The following is an 11283-nucleotide window of genomic DNA, read 5'->3' as shown; positions in this document are numbered from 1 at the left end:
AGAATTTCAAACATATTTTCCTAATGACAGCATCCAGGAACCCAGCTTTCTGTGTTACAAAGTGTGGAAAATGTATTTTGAAATTAATATATTTCCAAAGTAGGATAATTTTGATCCCATCCTTCCAAATAAATGAATTATTAGTAAACACCAACTGCAATAAGAAATATGTTTTAAATAAAGTAACTTATTAAGAACAATTACATTGGGGACTGGATGATGTATTTTCTTGCACTGAGTAAGGTGGTGTGGCTGGCACCTGAGCGTGGAAAATTGTATGAAGTAGGGCAGGGAGTCAAATCGGGGTCAGAGGGAACTGTGGTCTAAGCTGTGAAGTGGGATCTTAATCCTGAGCACAGCTGCTTCCAGACCCGTACCGAGCAAGCCATGATAGCCACTTTAAACCATCTGCTCTGAAATTATAAAACAGTGATGACTGCTCAAGAAAGAATCCAAAGAAGTCTTCTAGAACCCAACTTACTTCAGTTACCAGGTAAACAAGTAAAAATCAAGCTTTCTGAAGCTTTTAATCATTGACTGAAAGTTCCAGAAGACAAACTACAGGTTATTAGTGAAGTGACCAAAGTGTCTCATAAAGCCAGTTTGCTCACTGATGATAACAAAGACAACTGAGAACTTAGACCTGGCTTGACAGTGGCTCACAGTATCAATAAAATTCCTTTTGTCACCACTTGCTATTTATATATATTTTATTTCTTTGGGGAAAATCTTGACCTTTGATCACTCAGATACAGGAAAACAGGGAAACTTTTTACCCACCGTCTTTTAGAACTCCATCAGGAACAAGACCTAGACAATTACCCTTGGAGGGACAATTGCTCTTGTCCCACTGAAGAGGAATATAAAGCCATGATCCCACAAAGGACCAGTGGGCCCTTTAATGGGAGGACTCTTGCAATTGTTCTCTGATTACAAAGAAGACGTAAAGCCTCTATGTAATATACGTGGGCTCTTTTTCCAAATTAGGGATGATTATGCTAATGCACACTCCCAAAACTATAGTGAAAACAAAAGCTTATTTGAAGATCTAACTGAAAGAAAACGCTCGTTTCCTACAATTCATGCTATTTAGTCAAGGTCTGGAAGCACCCAGGTACAGAACATTTTGCACCAGAGAATCAAAAACATAGATGTTAAGAAATACTGAACCTCCCTGCCCTACTTCAAACAATTCTCCACGCTCAGGTGCCAGCCACACCACCTTACTCAGTGCAAGAAAATGTAGGTTCTTTTGAATAGATTCAGAATACTCTGAAAGAAGGGACTAGGAAAAGATAGTGGAACACACCCTGGCCCAGCAAGCCTTGAAGACAATATCCCCACTCACAGCAACCAATCCACAGAGAGGACCCTATGGCAGGACCCACTATGTGATATAGCATCCCTTACTGACACATAGCTCTACAGGAGACAACACTGGAGACACAGTGTTAGAATTCGGCCCTATCTGACTCCACCACACCGAGGCAAAACACTAAGGGTATGCAACAGACCAGCAAGGGGGCCAGAGCAACAAAGTCTGGAGGGAATACCAAAAATAGACTTTGGTGCTAGGGCATAGCACCCTATCAGACTTGACCAGAAAACACTCCTAAAGGGCAACAAACAGTCCTTGAACATAGATAGGCTTTTTTTGTGGTAATTGTTTTTATTGTTGTTGTTTTGTTTTCTTTTGTTGCTTTGTTTTCCTCTGTCTTGTTTTTGTGGATGTTATTATCTCCGCAGGTCTGTCTAAATAAGATAGGCTAGATGAACAATCTGGAGAAGAAAACAACAGGACTGTCAATTCTGGGAGGACTTGGGAGAGGGGGAGGGGGTGAAAAGGAAGTGGTGTTAACAAACCCAGGAACAAGGGAAAAACAAGGGATCCAAATCGGTGGTGAGGAAGGTGTAGGAGGCCTGATAGAGTGTGATCAAGGGTAATGTAACCGAGAGGAATTACTGAAACCCAAATGAAGGCTGAGCATGATAGTAGGACATGAGAAATGAAAAAAGGAAATAGATGAAAGAACTAGGAAGCAAATGGGCAGTTATAGAGTTCATGTACATATGTAAATATATTTATGAGAATGGGGAAACAGACCTATGTGCATATATTTATAGGTTAAAATTAAGGTAGCAGATGGACATTGGACCTCCACTTAAGTATTCTCTCAATGCAAGAATATTTTGTTCTATACTACTGGCATTTCATGATGTTCACCTTCCTGACTTGATCGCTGAAGACAAAGCAGGTGCATAAGCAAATGTGATGAAGAAAGCTGATGGATTCCTGTTATCAAAAGATACAGCATCTGGGGTCTTTAAAGCTTGAAGGTAAACAAGTGGCCATCTAGCTCAGAAGCAACAAAGGCCACATGGAAGAAGCACAACAGCCTGTGTGATCACAATGTGTCAAAGGGATCAGGTACCAGACATCAAAGAACAAAAAATCCTATTATGAATGAGGGGGAGTGCAGATTGGGGACCCAAGACCCATCTGTAGGCAACTGGAAATCCCTTATAGAAGGATTCAGGGAGGACACAAGACAGTCAGGGTGCAATGTAGCAATGATAAAACATACGACTTTCCTCTAGTTACTAAATGCTTCCTCTCCCCGCCCCATGCACTGTCATGATCCCAATTCTACCTTACAATTCTGGCTTGATGAGAGGATGTACACTGGTACAGATAGGAACTGGAAACACAGGGAATCCAGGACAGATGATCCCTTCAGGACCAGTGCTGGGAGTGGCGATACCTGGAGTTTGGGGGGAGGGTGGAGTGGAAAGTGGGGAACTGATTACAAGGATCTATATATAATCACCTCCTATGGGGATGGACAACAGAAAAGTGGGTGAAAGGAGACATTGGACAGTGTAAGATATGACAAAATAATAATAATTTACAAATTATCAAGGGTTCATGATAGTGGGGAGGGAGAGGGAAAATGAGGAGCTGATAACAAGGGCTCAAGCAGAAACCAACTGTTTTAAGAATGATGATGGCAACAAATATACCAATATGCTTGACACAATGGATATATATATATGGATTCTGATAAGAGTTGTATGAACCCCCAATAAAATGATTTAAAAAAGAAGAAGTACAAAACCAAGGTCTGAACTTCGCTGGAGTATATGTCTTGAATGGCATTTAATCTCTATAAAGGTTAGCCTGGAACATTTAAGATAATTTAAAGACTTTTTGTGTTAAGGTGAATAAGTTCTCCCGGGAGCACAGATTTAAGATAATGCTTGTTTTATTGCAGAGCATTCCATTATGACGTAGAGAGTAAACAAAATAAATTTCCTTCTCTTCCCTTTATGGTGGTTAGGGTAGCAGGAAAGTAGCCACAATTCAAATGCATCCAAACCTGACTCTAAGCATGTTGGGATGCTTTCTTGATATACACTTACCCTTGATATTAAACTCTGTCTTTCTCACCAAGAGCAGCTGGTGGGCTTGAACTGCCAACCTTTTGGGTGGAAGCCAAGTGTTTTACACACTGTGCCATTGGGGAGTCTTTTTAAACTCTGTCTTATATACAGATGTTTAAGCACTCAGCTCACAGCATAAAAGGTGTCAATTCAGAACCTGCCAGTGACTCTAGCAAATAAATGTTTGGGTGAGATCCTTCTTTAATAGTTACAGATAAAAAGATAGGCTGGATGAACTGTCTGAAGGAAAAATAACGGGATCGACAGTTCCGGGGGGACTTGGGAGAAGCGGAGGTGGGGGGTAAGGAAGTGGTGTTAACAAACCCAGGGACAAGGGAAAAACATGAGATCCAAATTGGTGGTGAGGGGGGAGTGACAGGCCTGGTAGGGAATGATCAAGGGTAAGGTAACATAAAGAAGAGGTATAGCTGTAACCCAGGTGGGGACGGAGCATGATAGTGGGGCAGGAGGAAAGTCAAGGGAAATAGAGGAAATATCTAGGAGGCAAAGGGCATTTATAGAGGTCTAGACAAAGACATGTGCATGCAAATATATATGAGGATGTGGAAATAGATCTGTGTCTATATTTATAGGTTTAGTATTAAGGTGATGGAAGGATCCTGGGTCTCTACTCAAGCACTCCTTCAATGCATGAATACTTTCTTCTACTAAATTGGCATTCTATGATGCTCACCCTCCCGACACAACTGCTGAAGCCAAAGCGGGTGAACAAGTAAGTGTGGTGAAGAAAGCTGATGGTACCCGGCTATCAAAAACGATAGTGTCTGGGGTCTTAAAGGCTTGAAGATAAACAAGCGGCCATCTAGCTCAGAAGCAACAAAGCCCACATGGAAGAACACGCCAGCCTGTGTGATCACATGGTCCTAAAGGGATCAGTTGTCAGGCATCAAAGAACAAAAATTCATATCATTGGCTGCACAGCTCCATGATACGATCGCCGAGGACCAAGGGGTGCATAAGCAAATGTGGCAAAGAAAGCTGATGGTGACCGGCTCTTCAAAGAGATAGTGTCTGGGGTCTTAAAGACTTGAAAGTGAACAAGCGGCCATCTAGCTCAGAAACAACAAAGGCCACATGGAAGAAGCACACCAGCCTGTGCGATCACAAGGTGTCAAAGGGATCAGGTATAAGGCATCATCATTAAAAAAAATCTTACCATAGGGAATGAAGGGTGAAGTACAGAGTGGAGACCTAAAGCCCATTTGTTGGCCACTGGAGATCCCCTTACAGAGGGGTGTAGAGGAAGAGATTAATCAGTCAGGGTGTGATGTAGCACCGATGAAGAATACAGCTTTCCTCCAGTTCCTAAATACTTCCTCCCCCCAGTATCATGATCCGAATTCTACCTTGCAAGTCTGGATAGAGAAGAGGTTGTACACTGGTGCATATAGGAGCAGGAGGCACAGGGAATCCAGGGTGAATGAAACCTTCAGGAGCAGGGGTGTGAGGGCCGATACTGGGAGGGTAGAGGGAGAGTGGGTTGGAAAGGGGGAACCAATTACAAGGATCTACATGTGACCTCCTCCCTCGGTGATGGACAACAGAAAAGGGGGTGAAGGGAGACGACGGATAGGGCAATATATGACAAAATAATAATTTATAAATTATCAAGGGCTCATGGGGGGGGGAGCAGGGAGGAAGGGGAAAAATGAGGACTTGATGCAAAGGGCTTAAGTGGAGAGCAAATGCTTTGAAAATGATTAGGGCAAAGAATGTACAGGTGTACTTTATACAATTGATGTATGTATATGTATGGATTGTGATAAGAGTTGTATGAGTCCCTAATAAAATGTTAAAAAATAGTTATAGATAAGCCCTCCTAGCCAAAATTGTCTTATCATCTTTAATACCGTATATTTACATACACATATAGACTTATGTTGTTATATGTAATAAGTGTTATAAATATATAAAGATGAGTTGTTATATGTGATATATATAACTAATTGTGCACAATGAACACACAGTCTACACATACTCAAACCCTGCTTTTTAGTCCATTTGAAACTATAGTGACAAAGAATTACAGAGTGGAGTTCTACATAGGATTTCTTGAGGATGTTAATCTCTATAAACCTAGATCGCCTCATCTTAAATACGGAGATCAATTTTGTTCATTTCAACAGCACCATGATTTGCAGCCCAAACCTACTCACCTGGTGTAGTGGTGAAGGGGAAAGTAGTCCTCTTTTCATCTTTAGTGTTATATCTGGCTTTTGCCCTATATCTTTCTAACTTGATATTCTAATCATAATCTATATTTGTTACTGTTGTAAAACTTCAAGGATTAATTTAATTGCCAATTTCTCTTTGAATACTGCTTGACAACTACAAGGTCATCAGTTCTAAATCACCATGTATCCCAAGGGAGAAACTTAAAGTGTTCTACTTCTCTAAAGAGTTATTGTCTCAGAAAAATACAGGTGATTTTTTACATGGACCTAAAGGTTTGACCTGAGTTATAATCTACTCAATTAAAGTGAATTTTGAGATAGAATAGGTACATCAATAAAACATGAAGAAGTGGAATTTTCCCAGAAACCTTTGATGCCCATCTCATGCTAATGTAGATGAATATAAATGTATGTTTGTATACTATGCATATGTCGACACAGAAACATAAAGCTGGTGGTATTAAGCATTTGATTGCTATCTGGAAGGAGAATGGTTCTAACAAATCGGCCACACACTATGAGAAATATGACATGATCATTCTTATAAAAATCAATATTTCTCACACATACCAGAGGGACTCGGCAGAATCCAGCCCAGGAGAGTTGCTTAGAGGGAAATTCAATGCCACTGGATCACAGGAGGCCCATCATAAAGTTAAGTAGGCACAGATCCACGGGGTTTTGAGGGGCTGGGGGCTTTTGGCTTACCTCAGTGGAAGCCAGCTGGGGCTCGACACTAGCCCAGCTGCTGTATCTGCCGGAACTGGGACCATTTGGAGCCTGTAGCAGGGCTTGGTCTCAGCACAGCCACAGTTTTCACCTACCTGCTTCAGGGCAGGGACAGGACCCTTGCGGCTCCACTGGCAGGGATCCGTTTCTGATACATTGTTGCTTCTGTTTGCATCTCTGCTCTCTATTCCCACACAGCTTTGGAGGGCTGCATAGGGACTTTTTCACAGCACGGCCACAGCTTGCCACACCGTGTTGTCTGAGCAGGGACTAAACCCAAACCCCCACACATCCACAGGCAGGGAACAGGGTTCAGGTACACTGCGGGGTCTGTTAACAACTCTGCTCTCTGTCCCCCCACTTCTCAGAGGCTGCTCAACAGCTTTCTTGCGACTCTTCTTGGGGCTCAGCTGGGGACTGCTGCTGGGGCTTGGGGCAGGGAGTAAGCCTGTGCAGCTCCACAGGCAGGCAGTGGGACTCAGCAACATAGTTGCTTTTGCTTCCCTCACTTCCCTATACCCTTGCTTAGTCTAATCTCACTTCTTAATTTTTCTCCCCCTCCTATTCCTTCCCTGCTCTCTCACACTCCATTGTGGATTTACAGGCACTCCCATTGCCCTAGGGCATTTGCGCCTGGGCCACACCCAGATAGGTGAGCTCCACCCTGCATAGATAGCCCAAGGCTAGGGAAAGGCCTGCTTGCTGTCCCGGGGATACTCCTCGGACTTCTCACCAGGGAGGTCCTTCCGGTGTACCTGGAAACATTTGGCAGCTCAGGCAACACATATCAACATTCAAACAAATAGCAGGAACTTCAGCCCAGCCTCTGCAACACTGGGGCAGGCAGCTGACCTGCCACCTGGGGCACTTCTCTGATAGGGAAGCCACAGGAAGATAAAGTGGTAGGTTAATCCCATAGCAAAATCAGCTGTAGGCAGTTCAAAGAAGTATTCCTATAAGTCTTTCAGAGAGAGACTAGAAAATGGCACCTGGTCCCTCTAAACAACTCAATGCAAACAACCATCAGCCCCAACAACCTCAACGAAAACACAGGAGAAATAAAAGACAAAGGCAGAAGATGTCCTGAACATAGCAACATACATAGAAGAAGCAGATATTGAGATGCCATACAAAGAAACTCTCAGAATGCTGCTTGGAACCATGCAGGATATGAGGGAAACAATACAGAAAAAGGATGAAATGATAGAGGAGATAAAAGCCATACACCGAAGGCAAATACAGGAGCTTAGGGAGGAAATAATGAAAAAGAATAGCAAAATCATGTTCCTTGAGAATCGATTGGAGGAATCAGAGAACCGCATCAGTGTCTTGGAGGACAGCCAAGCAGACTTTAATAAACGTGAACAAAATTCTAATAAGAGCATTAGATAAGCTGAAGAAAACCTAAGAGCTATGTCTGATGCTATGAAGCAGAACAACATTAGAATTATTGGCCTACCAGAGGAAGACACAACAGAAAAGTCATCTGCAACAATGGCAAGAGAATTCTTGGAGGAAAACTTCCCCAGCCTAATGAATGAAAACCAGGCCACCATCCAGGAGGCTGAAAGAACACCAGCATGACAGGACCCCAAGAAGAAATCACCAAGGCACATAATAGTGAAACTATCCAACTTTGAGGGAAAGGGGAAAGTCATGAGAGCAGCTAGGGAAAATCAAGCAATCACATATAAAGGTTTCCACATAAGGATATGCTCAGACCTATCAGCAGAAACTATGAAAAAAAGCAGAGTGGAGTAGCATATTCCAAAAATTGAAGGAAAACAACACAAATCCAAGAATACTCTACCCAGCCAAATTATCGATCAAGATCGATGGAGAAGTAAAAGTCTTCCCAGACAAGGAAAAACTCACAAAATACATTACAACAAACCCAGCCTTACAAAAGATTCTCACCGACTCAGTATGGGCAGAAGAACAACACTCACCAAGCACAAATAAGAGACCAACACATAGAACAACCTCACCCAGAGCACAACAAAGAGAAAACAGACCCCAACATAGCAATGGCTTAAGGATAGAAAGAAGTCAAGAATTATACACACACAAAACACACACTAATGAGAAAGGAAAGTAGGAAAACTCCCAACACAAAAGGTGTAAAATGACATCAGAGTCTGCACATGGAGATAATAACCCTGAATATCAATGGCCTGAACTCAGGCATTAAAAGACTGAGACTAACAGAATGGCTTCGAAAACACAACCCATCAATTTGCTGCCTGCAGGAGACACATCTCAAGGCTAAAGACAAAATTAGGCTGAGAATTAAAGGTTGGAGAAGGACCTACCAAGCAAACAGCAATACAAAAAAAGTAGGGGTTGCAATCCTAATCTCGGATAAAATTGACCTCAAAGTGCAAACCATAAAAAGAGATAAGGAGGGACACGATATAATGCTCAAGGGAATCATAGACAATGATCCACTAAGCATTGTAAACATATATTCCCTGAATGAGAGATCAGCTCAATACATCAACCAAACCCTCCAAAAGATTAAGAAAGAAATCACAGACTCGACAATTATAGTGGGTGACTTTAACACACCACTCACCGAGAAAGAGATCACAGGGAAAGAAACTCAACAAGGAGACTAGAGAGCGAAACTCCATAATTGGACAATTTGACCTGATTGATATTAACAGAGCTTTTCATCCAAATATAAAACTTTTTTATTTATAGCTGATAAATTGAAACGTGTTGTCAGCTACATTTCAGTCCACAATTTTAACTCGGTACTTCAATCCCTATGCATTTACTGCTTATCACCTTCTCCCAAACCATTAATCCTTATACGTTAATGTGCTGAGTATCCTTCCAACACACTGATAACTAGATGAAAAGCCACTCATACTCCAGAACTTCCACTAACACCCTGAGCATCTCCTGATGCCACAACAAAGTTAACATGTGCTTAACAAATCCAATGACCACGCACCCTAATCTAACCTAATGCATTCATTCTAATTCTTTGAATCAGAGTCTATCAACTTAATCCTAACCTTATGACCCTAAATCTCAAATTCAGAAACTACCTCGAATATTCTAATCCTTAAACTGTATCTCTACATCATGAAACCTTAACAGATACGCTCCTAATCAACTCGAAACATAATCTGTTAGGCAGAAACTTTCTAAACGTAATGACTTTTAATCTCTCCACCAACATCTGAATCTCAAATCATCTCAATTAACCCAATTCTATCCCTTGATTCTTTTTCTTGAACCAGGAACATTGATTAATCTCAGGACCTAGCTTCCGATCTTAGGTACAGACTCTGTCTCTAACACACTAAAACCCTAAGCTAAGCACCAAACCTAACACACCAAAAAAACTCATGCTGCTAAGTATGTGTGTGGATCTGTCTCCTCTCCCAGATTTTACCTAAATGTAAGAGACTGCGAGAGGTAGACATGCAAAATTAGGAAATACCAACACATCCTCTGTTTACAGTTAACTTTTACAAATGGTTCGTGAAATTTGGCAAACGGAAGGGATATACAAATGTTTAAATATGACAAAAAGCATTATGACTGAGATCCATCACAGGACTCATGTTTTTCAGCTCTACTGTGTCCTACACTTAGGGAGCCTTCTCTGCTATTAGACATATGCTGGGATGTGTTACCCAATAACCAAGTTGACCAAGAGCTCAAGTACTCACTCACTAATTTGCAGGTCACAGCGTATCCTGGTTTCTCCCTCAAAGATGTAGTGAAACCGACACAGCAGCGCCCGCACGGCCCAGCGCAGCGGACACCCAGGACTGAAAGATGGCGTCTCCGGTGACCCTGAAGGAGAAGCGCCTCCTGGATGTCAGGATCTCGGAGCTGCCCAGCTGGGTGCTGATGCGGGACTTCACCCCGACGGGCATTGTCGGCGCCTTTCGGAGAGGTTACGATCGGTATTATAGCAAGTATGTCAACTTGAGGAAGGGGAGCGTCGCAGGCCTGTCCATGGTGTTGGCGGCCTATGTGGTTTTCAGCTACTGCCTATCCTACAAGGAGCTCAAACACGAGCGGTTAAGGAAGTACCATTGAGTACGCCGCGGTGAGGGCGGCCTGCTTTCCTGGTCTGGCCACTTGCCTTGCCACCACCCCCTCCCCTCCACCCGGCAAGAGCCCTTGAGAATGTGCCCAATAAAAGGTGCAGGCCTGAAAAAAAAAAAGATGTAGTGAAACCATGTTTAATGAAACAAATAAATGACTGGTTATTCTACCTTTGATCCCCTCCATTCCCTCTTTCCCAGGGACCCTCATGTCACTAGAGATGGAGGTCGTATCAAATTAAAAGTGCTTATATTGGAACCATGATCTCCATTTTTCACAATATTGGACTTTTTCCTCAGACTTAAGGGCTCTGAGGAAGATGTAGTACACCTTTCTAACCCTAAAATATTTGGGTCTGTGATTACTTGAGTTTCCAGTAAACCAACCACTTAACCTCACAAGACATACTTCAAGTAGGAGCTGCAGCTTCACCCCTTAAGTGTAATGATGTTAATCCCAGGGACATCCTGTGGGTCCAGTGCCAGGATCTCCCTCTCAGCGCACACTGGGCTCTCCACTCAGGGAGAAGTAAGTCCTCAAAGAGTCACTCGTGATAACAACAGTAGGCACACCCCGTGCTGACTTAATTGGTTAAATCCTGACCAGGCACCCTGGGCGTGTGGCTATCTAAATATACCCTGGAATGAAAGTGAGGCCCGGATGTGGACAAATCAGCAACTAAGAAGCCATTAGTGGAGGTTTCAGAGTCAGCGTGTTAGCACAGGCTGGATATCTTTGAGCTCAACCCCAGGGGCTTCCGGAGGCAAAAGTTATGTTCCTCCCTGAGCCTGTCTTACATACCTACTAGCTGAGGGTACCTGGCGTGTAATAGGTCCACATGCCCAGG

General features: G+C 42.8%; 1 protein-coding gene and 1 pseudogene across 2 annotated transcripts; both read left to right on the top strand.

Annotated features, from left to right (window-relative positions):
- The first annotated feature begins 432 nt into the window (after nt 1–432).
- Nucleotides 433–1168, top strand: LOC142443328 (geranylgeranyl pyrophosphate synthase pseudogene; annotated as a pseudogene).
- Nucleotides 1169–10160: 8992 nt separating this feature from the next.
- LOC142443327 (ATP synthase F(0) complex subunit f, mitochondrial-like) lies at nt 10161–10427 on the top strand. 2 transcript variants are annotated; one of them, XM_075544767.1, is made up of 2 exons: nt 10161–10281; nt 10399–10427. In XM_075544767.1, exons 1-2 carry the CDS (start codon nt 10161–10163, stop codon nt 10425–10427), a joined length of 150 nt encoding a protein of 49 aa, XP_075400882.1. The 2 variants fall into 2 exon arrangements, with proteins under 2 accessions (XP_075400882.1, XP_075400881.1); XM_075544766.1 differs by having other exon boundaries at nt 10161–10427.
- The last annotated feature ends 856 nt before the right edge of the window (nt 10428–11283 follow it).

This window comes from Tenrec ecaudatus, chromosome 3 (genome assembly GCF_050624435.1).
Source record: "Tenrec ecaudatus isolate mTenEca1 chromosome 3, mTenEca1.hap1, whole genome shotgun sequence".
Classification (NCBI taxonomy): domain Eukaryota; kingdom Metazoa; phylum Chordata; class Mammalia; order Afrosoricida; family Tenrecidae; genus Tenrec; species Tenrec ecaudatus.
This window is presented reverse-complemented; position numbering and strand designations above follow the sequence as displayed.

Coding starts and splice junctions, on each gene's coding strand:
- LOC142443327 (XM_075544766.1), top strand. CDS start 10,161: ATGGCGTCTCCGGTGACCCTGAAGGAGAAGCGCCTCCTGGATGTCAGG.